This window comes from Acromyrmex echinatior, chromosome 2 (assembly GCF_024713525.1).
Source record: "Acromyrmex echinatior isolate Ae372 chromosome 2, ASM2471352v2, whole genome shotgun sequence".
In the NCBI taxonomy this organism is placed as follows: domain Eukaryota; kingdom Metazoa; phylum Arthropoda; class Insecta; order Hymenoptera; family Formicidae; genus Acromyrmex; species Acromyrmex echinatior.
This window is the reverse complement of record NC_141853.1, coordinates 13,491,449-13,509,108: the sequence shown is the minus strand read 5'-3', so window position 1 is coordinate 13,509,108 and position 17,660 is coordinate 13,491,449. Positions and strand designations below refer to the sequence as shown.

The 17,660-nt window shown below is 31.9% G+C and overlaps 2 protein-coding genes and 1 non-coding gene across 3 annotated transcripts; 2 read left to right on the top strand and 1 right to left on the bottom strand.

The window, feature by feature from the left end:
* Positions 1–296: 296 nt before the first annotated feature.
* LOC105151852 (uncharacterized) lies at positions 297–3,240 on the top strand. Its single transcript, XM_011065796.2, has 5 exons — positions 297–533; positions 719–1,065; positions 1,140–1,411; positions 1,530–1,761; positions 1,853–3,240. The coding sequence occupies exons 1-5, from the start codon at positions 502–504 to the stop codon at positions 2,023–2,025; spliced, it is 1,056 nt and encodes a 351-aa protein (XP_011064098.1). The 5' UTR covers positions 297–501; the 3' UTR covers positions 2,026–3,240.
* Positions 3,241–3,635: 395 nt separating this feature from the next.
* Positions 3,636–3,707, bottom strand: TRNAC-GCA (transfer RNA cysteine (anticodon GCA)). Its single transcript has one exon. It is a non-coding gene; the product is annotated as a tRNA-Cys (tRNA).
* Positions 3,708–4,198: 491 nt separating this feature from the next.
* On the top strand, positions 4,199–17,203 carry LOC105151853 (uncharacterized). The gene is given in 16 exon segments (XM_087416705.1): positions 4,199–6,999; positions 7,807–8,141; positions 9,875–10,151; positions 10,296–10,544; positions 10,749–11,173; positions 11,380–11,635; positions 12,013–12,947; positions 13,212–13,280; positions 13,348–13,397; positions 13,400–13,949; positions 14,175–14,578; positions 14,793–15,131; positions 15,264–15,355; positions 15,463–15,617; positions 15,881–15,951; positions 16,150–17,203. Coding segments are annotated over 16 exon segments (4,587 nt in total). The 5' UTR covers positions 4,199–6,784; the 3' UTR covers positions 16,315–17,203.
* The last annotated feature ends 457 nt before the right edge of the window (positions 17,204–17,660 follow it).

Genomic DNA, 17,660 nt, shown 5'->3' with positions numbered 1-17,660 from the left:
TAAAAAGATGTCAGTCAGCCTGAGTGCGGATAGATGCAGTTTTGTGGAAAAAAAAAAAAAGAAAACCTGAGAGGTAAGTCAGCACATTAATATTTCAGTCCACTTTTAATTCTTGATAATTTTCTAATTTTTTTATTTTTTAGCCTATATTGTTTATATAATTTATCACTTATATCTTTAGCGTTCAATTTCAAATGATGCCGCCTTGTTTCGCGCATGCGCTTTTCATTTTCAAAGTTGCCAACGCACGACGAGTGCGCTACTTGTGCTTCCACTAACTATATGTGTAAGTGCAATTGTGTATATATATGCACATGTATGTATGGATGACAATGGATTTCATCACGGTCATTTGATCGTTTCCTGTTAGCGTTAGGTTCTTATAATTGTTTTTTTTTTGTTCACTTTTTGTTTACTGTGAGCAAATTTTTATTCATCGTTACTACCTGTTTGTTAAACACAAAAGTTAAGCTAAGCACACTGCCTATTATTTTAGAATTAATGATGAAAAACGCAAAGGCCAAAAATTCAAGGTAATCGAAGTCGTGAAATTGTTAATGACAAGTATATAACATTTTGTATAATGACATTTGCTGATTACGACAAGAGTTTTATAAATTATCGAGATAAAACGTTGTACAATTTACATTTCTTTTCAAATTACAAGTTGAATTATTGTATCACATTTAATTTATATAATTAATACAAATTTTTGCAGAACATGCTCAGGACGTTTCAGTGATCACAGTGGATTGTTCGATGTTGTTGTTCGACCGATGCTACAACAGGGACACGAGGGAGAATTATGCAGTTGGTTGAAAGAAATGAGTTTGATTTGCACAGTTTCCAACTGTCCTCATGCTGATTGTAAAGGACGAAGTTTAATATGGAGCCCTGCGAGAATCGTAGACAAATATATTTGGTCTTGTCCTGACTGTATGAGAAAACAATCCATAAGGGAGAAGTCTTTCTTTTTTGGAATAAAGTGTGACCTGAAAATGTGCCTTCAACTGATACTAGGATGGTGTCAAAAAATTCCTTGTGACGTTACTGCTTCTTATTTAGGTTCTTATATTTACATAAATGTTTCATAATAATCAGGATGTTGTAGCATTAAATGCATGTACATGTCATTGCAGATGTAAAGAAACATGTTGTTAGAAAGATTTATGAGCGATGTGACGAAGTTTCTGCAATCTATGTTAAAAAACATCCAGAGGATTGGTTATTAGGCGGTGAGGGTGCAATATTAATTGTGGATGAATTTCCTGGTGGTTATATGATGGAGCATCAGCCAGATATAAATTCTGCTAAGAAACGTAATAATAATTCACACACAATAATATGTGTCGCAGAAGCAAATGCCATACCACCTCGCATATGGTTACATATGATTGAGGCTATACCAGAGGTTAATATTTTAAAGGAAATTATTTTAATTATAAGAAAAATATATCAATATTATTCTATTTAGACTAATTACTATTGTCTCATTACTTTAAATTATTTAAATTGTATAATTTTTGTAGCCACAAAAAATGGACAAACTACAAACAGGAGTGGATAAGAGTAACATGGTAAAAGAAGCTTTAAAGGAGATTACAAGGCACGCAATACCAGGAAATTATATAGTAGCAAATGATCGTGCTCGTTGCTGCAGTTACGAATCTTTACGGAATCTGAGGCAATATAAAATTGTCAGTGTCGAACAACTACAGAAGTTCGATCCACCTGGTAAAAGTAAACTCCTCAACAATCTCGGTAATTACTTTTTTTAACATAATATTTTTGTATGTTTATCTCTATGTATATAAGTAGTTTTTGTGTAATTATTTTCTTTCTGTATTTTAAGAAACGATTTGGCAAAGTGCTATCGAAATATGTGAAGAAGTTCAAGAAGCTACTCATACATCGGGCCAACATATCATTGCTAGGCATTTGTGGAGACAAAAATTTGGTGCATCACCTTCTACCGCGTTTCAAGATATGTTGAATCATATTGCGGAATATTATCGATTTTCCTAAGGCACAAATATCAAAATCTCTTTAGTATTACGTTACTATTGTTGTCCTACAAAGTATTTTTCAAAATAATATTATATTTCTTTATTTCTTTATTTCTATACATTTATAAAAGGGATATCGAAAACCAGTTTAAATATTTCAGATTATATACAAGTTTTACAAGTTGCCTTATTAGATTAAATATAAATATAAAGTGTGTGTGTGGATATACATATATTCCACAAAACTCATTTTTATTTATAGATAGTAAAATATGAATTATAAATGATTATATCATTAAGTCTTCCAAGTATTATAAGATATTACTCACTGTAAAATTAAACTCTGATAATGATTGTTGATATATTAGAATTATATAATGAAGAAAGATGAGTTTGAATATGCTAAGAAAGCGAGGTACAATTATGAAAAGTTAAATCTTAAAACATTTTATCTTTAATAATGCTAATATTGGCAGAAATTATACATATTGGGTCATCTAAAAAGTATCCGCGATACTTTGTCACTAGATATATGACCATCAACACACATCTAGTGACAAAAAACCGCGGATACTTTTTAGATGACCCAATATATGTTAAAAGACTGACATTGACTCTATTAATAGAATAATAAAAAGTTTAAAATTAAAGTAATTTTGAATCCAATAGAGCAATATTAGTGTAAATATGAAATTGTAATAATACTATATAGTAGCCACAGGATACTAAGTATTATCTTAGATGAATCTTTCGTTTTTCTTAATATCTTCAAAAATATTCAAAGACGCACAAAATTTATATAATATAACTTTATACATCTATATTTTTTACATTTCTCTATTTTAAAATTACATGTTGAAATTAAGTATTCTTTCTATCTTAAAGTTTATTCTTAGCCTTCACATTTATGTAATTAATATAGAATGAGAAATCAAGATAGAAGATATTATATTATAATTTCATATGATTATAAGATTACTCAAATGTGAGTAGCAAGAGAGTAGTGTAAGTGGAGACAATTGCAGAAAAAAAAATTTAGAATAGAGGAATTTGTGTATTTTTTCATATACATGTTTGTTATATAACATTCTTTATTGTTGTTATATAACATAGCTTTATTGTTGGACATAATTTTATATCTATAAAAAATCGAGCAAATTTTGCAAGATTCATGCTGTATAATCTGTTTACAATTTATCATATAAAATTATAAATAAAATTTAAAAAAATAAAAGCATGCATTTCTTCATGTATTATTCATTTTTCCCCCCAAAAAATTTAAAAATATAACTTATATATTGTTTAAAAATTTTTACTAATTGAATTTGTAATTCATAATAAATAATAAAAAAATTAAATAATAAATATAATAAATAAAGTTAAATAATTTATTCTTATCTTTTAAGAAAAAATTATATAAAGAAAAGATATTTTATTATAATAGATAATAATATGAACTAAAATAAAATTTATATACATATTTTATTATACTATTTATAATATTTATTAAAGTATATACTACAAAATATAAGTATATGCAATAAAATGATAAAAATTAAATTTATAAAATTGTGGATTTAATTTTCAATTTGAATACATGTAAAATGAAACTAAAAAAATAGATCTATGAGGGGGCACCCGGGTTTGAACCGGGGACCTCTCGATCTGCAGTCGAATGCTCTACCACTGAGCTATACCCCCAATTGCCTACTGCTCTTAGATACATACTTTTCTGGCTACGGTTTCTTATATTTATCAAATATATAATTGAAAACAAAAATTTCAATTAAATACACATTACATTCGAAGCAACAATTTTATCTTCGCAACAGTCATTATTTATTAGATGGATTTCTTTACTTGGAAAAAATTTTTTCAATCTTTATTTAAATAGCTATTTTTAATAATTAATTTTAATTTTATCTAAAACACGGAACTTGTGAAAAAATATAGCTTTTAACACAATAATTGTAATTTTTATTAATTAAAATATCATTGGTTTTTTTTATATTTCAATAATTTTTCAAGCTTTTCAAAAAACACTCTAAACTTGGTATCATTTAATTTTAAATAATAAACGTTTTAAATTAAAATTTAATAAATAAATCTTTTTGCACTTGTTTGATAAAATAAATATGTTTTTGTTGACACATTTCCGAGACGCGGTGGTATCTAAGCAACCCTTATGTGAACTTGCTCGTACTAATGCAGAGCGTTCAGTGCGTTTCCCACCCTCTAAAGGTACGTTTCACCGTCGCCATAACGAGTCAACCTCGTGGCCGAAGTAACATTTGACAATCAAACTTTGACTTTTGAAATCTGGCGCCAAAATAATGAATAAACAAAATTTAGTTGCGTAATTGCTGTAATTTATATAACACACGAGGTAAGTAAGTACATCAAATACATATTGAATATTATACTATCGACTAAATTCTTGGATATTGTTCCAATATATGACATCATATGGATGTCAACACATTTACAGCATTAATATTGCTCAATTTTGCATTATTTTATTTTTCATTTTAATTCATTCATTTAATTTTCTCTTCAATGTTTTATTTAATGTGTATTTTAAAAGATACGATTTTTTTTATTAATTATGTAAATTTACGTTAATAACTTTTAATTTTTGCTTGAAATATATAACTTAATAATTTGCAAAAATTTATAATCGATATTTATACACATAAATCGATTACAAATATTTAATGTTGATAAAGTTTTTAAAAATACTGTCGCAGTGAATAAACAATATGGTATAAGATCTCTTTTCAATAAAAATTAATTTTTTTAATGTTTGATGAGATACGGTTTTTTATTATGCTCAAGTAATGTTATGTAAATTTAGTTACTCTCACTTATCGAGAAAATTTAAAAAAAAAAGAGAAATTATTTATAAAGAGAATTATTAAATAAATTTCAGTTTTCCATTTGCATGCTCTTTCCTATGATTGTATTAAAAAATATAAAGCATAAGAATGTGAATAAATATTGATTCATTTGTTAACTTCTATAAGTAAACGCACGTAATAATGCACTGTGTTTCGATCGATTGCCGATTTGGATCTCGTAAACAATAAACACGTGTGATATGTCGAAAGTGCACGTAACGTGAAAAGGTGGAGATGTTACGGTTAAATATTGACGATGCAATATCACGAAAAACGAAGGTCTCGGTGAATTATTAAGGGAGCAATAACGGTCGATGTGCGGTATGGTGAATTAACGAAATAACGATTTTCAGTCATTGCCGCGTTACGGCGCGAGTTCGTTGCACGTATCTATGTATGTATACACGTACATATATAGGTACATCTTTTGCGCGAGGCTATGAACTATACATGTATAATGAAATCTTACTTACTCTCACTTGCGTGGCTGCATCAACCGACATAGAAGCAATTTTTCTTTGGCAGAAACGACGAAATATTTATTTCGTTAACTATAATAACTAATGCAATAAGGCGTTTATAATATTTTGAAGAAGATACATAGTTAAAATTTTGTTATTAATTTCAAGCAGGTTTTATTTATATTAATAAGATTTTAATGAGTCAATCCTATTTGCACAAAGATACTCAGATTTAAGATAAGTCAAAGATATCTAAGAACGAAAATTTAAAATTTATTTATTTATTTATTTAAAATTGTTTACAAGTCGAGTTGTTTTGAAAATTGTAATAAACTGTCCTTTTTATTGAACTTAATAAATATTAAAATTAACAAATATTACGATTAAGTAAGTAAGTTTCTTATACTGGACTGACATCCAATTAATTCGTCATCTCTTTGTAAATACTAATGTTAATACAACTTAAATATAAGAACATTGTTTAAACGGATGTAGAAAAAGAATAATGATAGTTTTATTCCATTAATGCCTTCGGGTCTAAAGGACCCTGCATATCGCGACTTTTTAGTTAAATTAGTCCCTTGGTATTAATGCAATAATAATAAGGATGCGTTCGGGAAGCTACTATATTAGTCCTATTCGTATCATTCTATCGTTGTTACGTATAATGATAAAGATAAAGATAGAATGACACAAATAGCGTTAATAGCGTCTCCCCGAACGCACCCTAAGTAATTTGCTTCCTGATGGCTCGTACGATCAACGCGAGGTGAAGATTAGAATTTGACACGTGACGACCTTGCCGTGGTATCAGCCATTATGGTTCTTTATAGGTATTCCCGTGTTGTGACCGTTGGTTTCTATGGTAGCAAGTGACCTGGTCAGTTCACCACGTGGTCAGTAACTGAACTTTGATTTAGAATCGAAAATTTGGGTCGTACCTTAATGAATGCTTATTTTAGGATGCGGAGCATCGTTACAGATTTTACGGCAACGTCGTCCTTCACGCGTGCAGATACATAAATCGATAGTTTCATTTTTATGACAGCTCCATTTATTATCGCAGCGTGTTGCGAAACGCTTGAAAATTTACTTATTCATCAACTTGTGTACATACACACACACACACACACACATATATATATACGTACATGCGTATATTTTTATTTTGCATATGGTCATCTTATATGCTTCGTTGGCATCGAAGCCAAACTCATTGAAATTTCAAACACCACCCCACCCCGTGTACGCCCGCAATGGACGTTTTCGACCGAATTTCTTTCAAGCACCGATCTACTTCTCTACTCGGGTCAAGAGACTAGACGTCCTCCTCGGCACGATGAGTTCGATCCGTCGAGAGGTCCGAAGATGTTTCGACGCGACCGGTTGGAGTAGTCGCGAGTAGGTGCCAGAGACGGGCATGGACACTAAGACTCCGCCGATTCCGCTCAAGTCGCAGGAGAAGCCTCAACCGAAAAAAGCGGATCGCGTAGCCGACGTGTCCTTGCCCCCGCTGACACCATATCCAAATCATCGCTCGTCCAAACACAGATCGTCCGCATCTGGTACATCGTGGTCGCAAGAGCCACCTTGCGCTGTGCAGCATCAGGATCATCGCAAGAAGAGACCTTATAGGTAGAGACGCGTTCGATATTGATTTTCTTTCTGCTAACTACTTTAAATTTGCTCTTCTATTTTTGTCCACAAGTCAATCTGTTTGACGGACGGAATTCAACACGATATTTCATCGAATGATTGACGTTAGCCGAATAATACGTTCTTACAATTAGTAATGATTACAATCGGAAATAATATTCTATTATACGAATAAATGAAATATGTGTAGTATTAATCTATAGACAGACTTTCATTGCTTCATACTCAATATTATGTTATTGTAATGTTTTGATCTTACTATTTTTATAGATTTTAACATGAATTTTAATTTACGACGCTTGTGAATTTTTTACGCACTTTGACACCGATATGGACTTTTATGATCTTGACTTCTAACTTATACGCTATATTATTGCGGACAATAATATCAGATTCACGATGACAAGATGTGATTTTATGATGGTTACTTGGTTTTTTTGTTTTTTTTTTGTATTATTTTATTAGTTGATCCGTTTAATTTCAGTACGTTAATTTAATTTATCTGTTACATTTAAATTTGTTTTATATGTAATATTGAGACCCGATCGGGTTCGAAACGACGTCTGTTATTTGTTATATTTGCTTTAGATCATGATAATTATTTTGTTTGAAACATTTGTTTCCTTTATTTACGCATTTACATCATTGTTTTTTGGTTCATAGCCTTTCTAAACTTTTATTTTTAATTTTTATTATTGAATATGCTATATGATTAGTATTATAAATTGTTTTCTTTTATACAGATTCCTTTTTTTTTTTCTAATAAGAAAAAACGCACTGTTTCAGAGTGTTACATATCGGCGCTACACCTTTAATGCACGCTTGTCAACAAGGTGACAGAGCAAGAGTGTTGAGATTATTGAAGGAACAGGAGGAAACGACCGCTTACAGAGATCGTACATTGAGAAACGCCCTCCATTATTGCATGGATGCGGGTACCGGTGGTGCCGTTGCCGCGGCAGCACCAGAACTGGTGAACGCTCCTGATGCCGAGGGACACACCCCGCTTCATCTCGCGGTCATCGCCGGGGACACTCAGCTGGTCGCGGTTCTTTTAGCGAATGGTGCCAATGTCAACGCTAAGGATCTCGAGGGACACAGTGTTCTCCATTGGGCCACTGGTACTTCTCGCTCTATTATCTCTAACATATCTTCTTTTTGATCTGTCTTTTAAACTGCACAAATTATTTTTCTCTTCTTCCCTTTCAGCTTTTAGCTCTTTGCACTGATTATATTTTGTGTTAACAAAAAACGTTATCTCGAGTATATCATTTATTGCTGTAGTATCTTTATTTTAGACTGATTTATGCGTTTCACGGGTTATCTTCCTGTCCAAATCTAGTCTCAGAATGCCTTCTAACTGACCCGTGATTGATCCGTGATTGATCTGTGATTAAGAAACTTGTCGAAGATCAGGAATTAAAGAAATTTTCTGCCTACAGGCAGAATCAGTCATCCCCTGCAGAGATTCTTATATATGTATAAATTACGTTGGATGTTAAGTGCTTCCCTGGTGAAAATTTTTCTCATAATTTTTATACGAACCAGAACATTTTTCAGAAATACTCAAAAATATTCGGAAAGTTACATCTTCTCTCAGAACTTCTCATACAAGTGAATTTTGAAATATTCTGAAATTTCTCATCCCATAATTTTTAAAAAGTATTTTTAAATTTTTTAGATTTTGTAACATTTCATTAAAAATTATATTTACAAAAAATCTTAAAATCTTACGATATTTCATAATTAACATATATGAAATATTCTGAAATTTCTCATCTCATAATTTTTAAAAAGTATTTTTAAATTTTTTAGATTTTGTAACATTTCATCCAAAATTATACTTACAAAAAATCTTAAAATCTTACGATATTTCATAATTAACATATATGAAAAATTTTGAGAAAAGATGTAGATTTTCTGAGAAATGTTCCAATTCGTATGAAAAATGTGAGAAAGTTATAAAATTATAGAGAAATATTCTGAAAAATTATATGAAAAATTCTGAGAAAAATTTTCACCAGGGTTTTTATTTGCTAACACGAATCAATATAAGTAAACAAACGTCATTTAATTTTTAGTCATCTTCAACAATACATGTTTTTTTTTCTTTTACGAGTATGAATATAATTGATATATATCTAACAAATAAAATAACGCTTGTACGCGCGCGCGTTTTTTATACAATTGAAATCCAAGGACTCCTATTGTATGGTCAGTCGCTGAAATGATCGCGATATGCTTTCTCGCGTGATCGCTAACGGACGTTACTCAAGACGACCTACTAACCTTCCTTGACCATTGCGGCACATCGTTTCCCCGGAGATCTGAAGGAACGATATCACGGCCTGCATTTTAGTCTGTCATCCAACTTTTAAGAAAATTTTAAATGTACGACAGTGGACAATTTGACCTTCCAAGAAAAAGAAGAAGAAAACAAAAATTCTAATAAAAATGAATAAAAATAACAATAATTATTGAAAATAATAACGAAATAAAATAATAATAATATTAGATATTAAAATAATAATAATTACAATCATACAGCTTCAGATATTAAAGCTAAAGCAGATTACACGTGCACAAAGACTTTTTAAATCTGTAAATATACATTAAAACACAAAAGAAATCTGGACCGAAGATCTGGACTCAAGAAAATTTATCTAGTGATATTATATTTCATAAATTTATCCCAGACCGTAATTACGACCTTCCATATTTTCGTTAATTACATGTAAGAATAAATGATTGCACAAATCCAAAAGAATATTCGGCGGTATTATTCTTTTTCATTCTCCCTATCAAAAATATTAAGAAATAACGAAAAAAAAAAAGATACAAAAATGATTTTTAGTCTGTGGGGAAGCGGAATGTGTTCGATTGGTCCTCGCGGCCGGCGCGCGACCTTCCACCCCGGATTTACGTGGCGGATCTCCACTTCATTATGCCGCTCAATGTTGCGGTGCGGCTGCCACGGCTGAACTTGCCGTTCCTAAGAAGGTCGGCTTGAAAGTTTTACAAACGCTTCTTGAATTCGGCGCGGACGTGAACGCGAAGGACGAAGACGGACGGCAACCAATTCTGTGGGCAGCAAGCGCGGGTAGCGTGGAGGCGGTGTTGGCTCTAGCAAGGTAGACTCTTAAACGTCAGTCTCTTCAATTAGGCAACAAGCTAGATCGCTTTTATTTCAGACTCTTTAAATGATACTTAACAAAATAATGCTACAAAAGAAATTAAGAAAGATTCGTTATTACAATTATTTTTCATTGATTTAGAGCCGGAGGATCGGCAGCCGCAGGTACTTCGGATAAAGATGGCCTGACGGCACTTCACTGCGCAGCCTCGAGGGGTCATGCGAGATGCGTAGAAGTACTCGTCAACTTGTGCGGATCTCATCCGGATTATGTGGATGATAATGGTTGCTCCGCGTTACATTATGCCGCCACTTTAGGCCATGCGGATGCCACCGCTCTTATCCTTAAACTCGGGGCCGATCCTAATCGCCAAGATCGAAAGGGTAGAACGTAAGATTATCAAGTTTCTGGGCAATCTTAATTTTTAATCGGCCTTTTAGTAAAATAATTGATACGATTTCCTCTCAGATAACGATTCTTTTAAATCAATATTCTACCACACTTGGTACATGTTGAATCAATCCTCTACATATTAGATTTTTTTATAGTAAAAAAATTAAAAAAGTATTTTGAAGAAAATCTGACGTCTTTCAGACCAGCACTTTGTGCCGCAGCTAAGGGCCAGTTAGAAACCTTGAAGATTCTAACTCAGCATGGCGGGTCGCTTCATGCTAAAACTGTGCGTGGCACTGGGATAGGACACGAGGCCGTTGCGTCCGGTAGAATTGAGTTGATAAAATGGTTAGCGAAAAAGAGACCGTCAACGTTGGATATCGCTACTCACGACGGCAAGACACCTCTTCATGTCGCGGCTTTGCACGGTTATCTGGACGCGTGCAAAGTTCTCTTGGATCATGGCGCAAGAATCAATGCGGTTCTTAGAACCAGTAAGGGTAATTCGATGACTCCTCTGGACGCAGCTCTTTATAGAGGACACAGAGACTGTGCGAAACTCATTCAAATGCATGGTGGTACCACAGCGCAGCAACTGAGAACGCATAAGACTGCACCTAACAAAGGTCAGATTAGGTGTACGCATATGAACATTTGATAAATCTAACCCGAAAACAATTGGACTGATGTAATAAACATTTTTTAAATAAATCAAATTGTCATAAATATTCATACTTTAAAGATTAATATCTTGATACGATATATATCCATCGCAATATATTCTAGTAGTATCTTACTGTTATAACAAAATAAGTCATTGAAATAATTTTAGTTTTTACAGCAAAGGTCCGAATAAAACAGGACGAGAGTAGCACTGCCAGCGATAGTAGTCCTTGTAGACGAGGTCGAGGACACAAGCATCCCGAGTTATATTATGAAGAGCGATGGATAGAAAGAAGAACACGGCGAAAAGGTAATCTGAAAAAGGTGACTCGTCGGGACAGTCGAAGTTTTAGTGAGGAAGAAGTGCGTCTGTCGAAGATATCTTCGAAAAAGGATGATAGAAGAGCTCGAAGCGAATCCGCACGGTAAAACGGATATTGCCTCATTAATGCAATGCAAAATAATACGAAAGGAAATGTAACATTTGAAATGTAATAAACCTTTTTTCTCTATTCACAATTGATACATAAAAATATACTTATTACTTTTACGAGATACTGGCATTTTATTTTTTATTTACAAATTATTAATGACGATACAATAATAGTTAATAGAATAACTTTTTCTTCTTTAAACAGTTATATAGGGATTTTTTAATGCGTTCTAAAAGAAATTTAGGTGATTGAATATAAATAATTGAGATGGAAATTAGTTGTGTCATTTTCTAAATGCCTCTTGTATTGCACTAATAAAAGTATTGATTGCATAGCGTTAAATTTTAAAATTATGTATAAATCAGTAGATATGACGATAATACCATCAATGATCACAATCTGCAAAAAAAACGAGGTAGAAGAATGTCGACGAGACGTAAAGAGGAATATTCGAATTCATCGTTCGAATCAGATAGTTACGATTATTCTCACGATGACACTGAAAATGGAGCAGCCAAACATCGGCAGCATGCAAAAAAACAACACGAGAAGGACAAAAGCTTTGAAACGAAAACAAAAAGTAACTTGAGAAAAGAATTAGATGATGATGATCAAAGCGTAAGCGATGACAGCTTAGAGGTGATTGTAGTGAAAAGATCATTGGAAAAAAAGTGTGAAAAAGTAGTATCTGGAAGAAGATCGAAGACACCTAGAGAATGCACAAAGGAGACAAAACTGACCAAAACGCACAAACGTAGCTCTAAAAAAATGTCTAAATCCAGCAAGTCGAAAACATTTGATAAGGATAAGACTACGGTAGGTCGAGATGAATCACCGGACAAGGAAGAAAAAAGTGTTGTAGTAGAAGAGCCGAAGCATTCTTCGGTTGAAGAGGAAGAAAGTGACAGCGAGAGGATAACAGAATCTCGATATCGAAGAGACGCGACAGATAGTACTAGTCAGGAAACCGTAGAGCAAGTGATTGTCACAGCGATGGTTCACAAAGATCAGACGCCTGACACTCCAAAATCAGTGCAGAAAACAAAGGAGATAAGTTCTGATGTTTTGAGAGAAAGCATGACAATGATAGAAGAAACAAAAGAAACTTTCAAAGACAGCAGTTTTTCAGATAAAAGTAAGGTCGCATTGCCGCACAAGACTAATATGCACGATATTTCAGAGGAAAAATTACAGCAAGTAACGCAAGAAAGTTTGCAAATTAATAAAGAAGTTCAGGATGACGAGGATAAAATAACGATGCCTATCAGCAGCGAAGATGCAAATATAATTAATCAGACGCAAAGTAAGAATTTAAGTGTAATAATTTTTGTTGCAAGTCCACACAGCACATTTTATCCAAGGAACATCCTTAGGATGTTAAAGGACGTCCTATAGACGTTCTTTAACATATTCCTTGGAGGTCTGTGCTGTATAAGAAAAACTAAAGTATTATAGTAATAATAAACTAAAGTATTATAGTAATAATCTTTTAGTTATTGATCACACATTGAATTTAAATACATTAAATGTATTTGTTAAACACTGGCTATAGTAATCTTCCTTTTAGGTAGGTTAGATACATTCGAGAGTGTAATAGCGAATGACACATTGCACGAAAAGCAAGAAGTAATCGAAGGTGAGACATTTGATAAGTTATCAAATTTAAATATTTTCAATTTAAATATTTTCCAATTTTACTAAAGATTTATTCGATAAAAAGAAAGACAGTTTTAAAAACGGAAATGAAATAAGTATAAAAATACTGCAATTTCGAAGGATCAAAGAAATTTTACGGTTGCAGTAAAGCATATCACGGATCCGGATGAGGAAAATGGAAAATTATTAATTTCTGAAGATTCGCAGCAAGATGGAAAAATTGTCACGAAAAAAACTTTATTAGACGATAAAGAATCGAAGGTTTTAAAACAATCCGATGCGCATCAAACTGTAAGCAATTTGAAAGAAAATGTCGAAGATGTACAAGCGATTTGTGAGGAAGTCAAAGATGCTGAATCAAAAGAGGATAAAGATAAACACGACGATATCAAATCTTTGCAAAAAATGGAGACGGATGAAACACAGAAAACGGAAGCATTAACACTTACCGAACGATCGACAGACGACGATAAAGAAAATTTAGATGATTCCGCGCGTGGAAAATCCGCAGATTTATCATCAACAGAATCGAGAGTGTCAACGCTGAACGTGGAAGAAAGTTTTTCTCCAGAAAGGACGGGTTCGCCACGTGACAAAAAGTCGGAACATATTGAAAGAGACGACGGAGAACGATTAGAAACTAAAGCAGGTAAATTGCCGAAATATATTAAATATTTAAATATTCAAAAAATTATAAAAACACAATTAATATATAATAACGCAGATATTTCGATTTAAATTTCTGATTAGCACTTAAAATATTACATATTTGTAACTTATAATTGTCTCATTACAAATAGTGTTTGTAGCGATACTTTCAATTATATATATATATATATATAAAAAAAATTTGTCTAACGAACAAAAATTTCAGAAGATAAAGATTTTCGCTACAATATCGACGATAGTTCTTCGAGTTCTCCAAAGCTTTCGAGATCGGCGAAAACGAGACATTCGAGACCATCTACGGGAAGGAATCTGAGAACAGGAAAGTCTTCTTCAAAGTCATCGACGAAGAGACACCCGTTTGAAAGTTCTGAAGAGCGTTCACTTCATCAAAGTGCAATAATCGCGGTATTAGACAGCCCAGAATGGGATGAAGACGAAGTCGACAAAGAAATCAGGGAAGCTCTCGGGGAGGATATGGAACATGAGACAGAGCACGAAGAAGATAATGAAATTGGTGTAATGCGAGTTTTGCCAAGCACTAGTGAGGAAGAGACTCCTAACACAGCTTTGGGTGTATCTAGAACTTCAAGAATCGACTCTTTGCCTCAAGTAACTAAAAAACTTACACCTGTTAATCTTTATTTTAATCCTAAATGTTTTATAGCATTATTAATTTATACTTTTAAACATACATTAATGCTTATTATATAGTATTTAAACATTTTTTTTAATAGAAAAACAGTATCTTAATAAAAATTATTAATTTTGTTTATGAGTACAATAAATATTTAATTTAATATCGATCAAACATTATTATTGTTAGGTCCAATCAACAACTACCAGCCGCTTAGTTACGATCGAAAATGCTGATGGCAGTCACCGAGAACGAATGTGGAGGAAACATCGTCGCGATAGCGGAGGTAGAGACAGTGGGATAGAACCAAGCCCGAGAATATCGAGAATTCCACGAAGACGAAACATAAAATGTTGTCCAAATACAGCGAAACAGCAAGCTCTCAATATGGAGACTATTACTAGAGATGTGCAAATTAGTCTGCGTCGTTATCATCTCGAAAGAAAAATTTTTTTCCAATTGATGGAATTGAAAAGATTACAGATTCGTCACGGTAGAGCAAACGAACATGTCTTAGTGAAAAGGCAGGTAAGACTCTGTAATCATTATTAATATTGTAATGCGAATATAGAACGTTCCTTCATAGAAATCATAGAAAAAAGAATTAAACATTTCCCTATAATTATTATCGTTGATATACATATTTCGCGAAATTTGCAGAGCGATCTTTTTCAGGTGGACGCCTTCCACAAATCGGGAATGTCTGGACCTACTCTTGGCGTTGCAAAATATGATCGGCCGTTAACGTTCAGGTTCAATTATTAAATTAAATAATTTTTGCACAGAGTGTTTATAGTATTTAATACTAATTTTATTAGTATAATTGATATAATTTAATACTACGAAACTGTAATTGTAGAGAATTCGAAGCGTTTCTGTATGAGCAATTAAGAAGATTGCAGGGAAGACCAACTACTCCAGACTTTTGTACCGAAGCCAAGCAATGCACGCAAAAAACTCACCGTTGTCATCACGCAACCAGCGCTTACACCTCTATTCCAATATATACCTACCGTATGTTAACATATTATCGCATTTGGATACAACGCGCATTACTTTTGAGATATCTTTATTAATCTATAATTACGCTCATATTTGAATATTCGAAGTATTTAATTAAAGATTTAAAGAAAACATTCTTGCATGTCTTTTTTTTTGTAATGTTATGTTATTACTAAAATAATTATTCAATTTTTAAGATTTATAATCGTTTATATATGTACATAAAGCCCGAAAAGAGTCAGTTTCTGTAACGTGAGTGTAGATTATAATTGCAGTGGGTGGAGGCGTCCCAGATCGAGCGGACCATCTTCCGAAAATAGAGAGTCGCGGCAGAGGGCAAATGACGGTAACGACATGAAGAAAAACATAAATCTGAACTAATAACTCTGTTATAAGAAACAAAAAAATATTATATATTGTTTAAAATTTAATCTTAATTTGTGATTAAAATAAACAATTTGTTAATCACTAATGTTTTACACGAAAACTTCATATGTTACTTTAAATCTTTTTATATGTATATATGTTATTCTTCGTCTTTTAGGTGGAAGTGACACACGGAGAGGAAAAACAAGTGATTGCTCTTCCGACTGAGAAAATGGATCGTACCAAAAGATATTTCGTTACATTTACTGTAAGAGGTGAAACGCAAGACGTCGAGAAAGCTAAATCATCTTGTATGATACAAAGACATGCAAAGAGTGTCTAAATATATCAGGCTTTTCTGATAATCAACGAATAGTAATTTTCTCCAATATTTTCTTGGAAAAAACGATTAAATTGATATAAGAATGTATAATCTGAGTCATAGATAAAGGGCATTTCTATTATTTCATGTAAAATTTTTGAAAAAAGATATTAACAATAAAGATAATTTTCATGCGTTTCAAAAAATAAAACACTACATTTAAAAGTAGCGCAACAGACTTAATGTTTTAATTTGTAAAAAATATAGTGTAATAATTTATGTATTTATTCTTTCGTAAAGAAGGTTTTCTATTTTAGATGTCAACATTCGAAAAAAAAGTTGAGTACGATATACTTTTTTTTAAGCTGAATATGCTTCGTGAGAATAAATTTGCTTTGCGCACAAAAATATTGTATAATATAAGAAATATAAAAACTGCCAGACGAGACAAAATTTATAGATTAGTGAAAAGTCAAATTATTGTTAAATTGATTTGTATTATGCGTTATTTATATACATATGTATATTCTACATATATGTATATATATTCTTACATATATATATTCTATATACATATATATACATATATATTTATATATATGAGTAAAAATGATTATAGTTTCGTACCTGAATAACTGCAGTAGTTGTAATTTTTCTGCAATCGATTGAGGGAGAAAAACAGAAAAAAAGAAAAGAATTAGAACGTCGTTTTATCTTGAATGCTGCGCTAAATCTTAAAATTCAATATTATATGAGAAGAATTTGTTGCCATATACAAAGTTACAAATGACAAATTTATTTAATAAAATAAAATATCCGACTTATATTCTGTGTGTTCCCTAGCTGTGTAAAATAATATTCTGTATAAATAATATTCTGTATGAATAAATGAAAATTAATTATGTTATAACATGTTTTTTGCCTTGTATCTATTGATCTGAAAAATTAATATTTAATATGAAACTATAAAACTATAAAATTAAGTATATATTTGTGCTTCCCTGTATGATTAAAGATTTTATAATTTAAAATTAAAACTAAATTCTATCTGTTGCAGAACTCTAGTAGTTTATATTAATAAAAGATTATACATTTATATATTTTTTTTATTTATTTATATAATAATTATATATTAATAGAAATATATTTAGATTATTCATGTGTAATTAAAAACATTTCAAAAAATTTTTTTTTTTCAAACATTTCATACTTTTTCAGACATTGTGAACAATTAATTTTTAGTTTATACATTTCCAGTTTCTATTTTATAGTTACACTCTCTCTCTCTCTCTCTCTCTCTCTCTCTCTCTCTCTCTCTCTCTCTGTCTCACTTACTCACTCACTCACACACACACACATATATATAA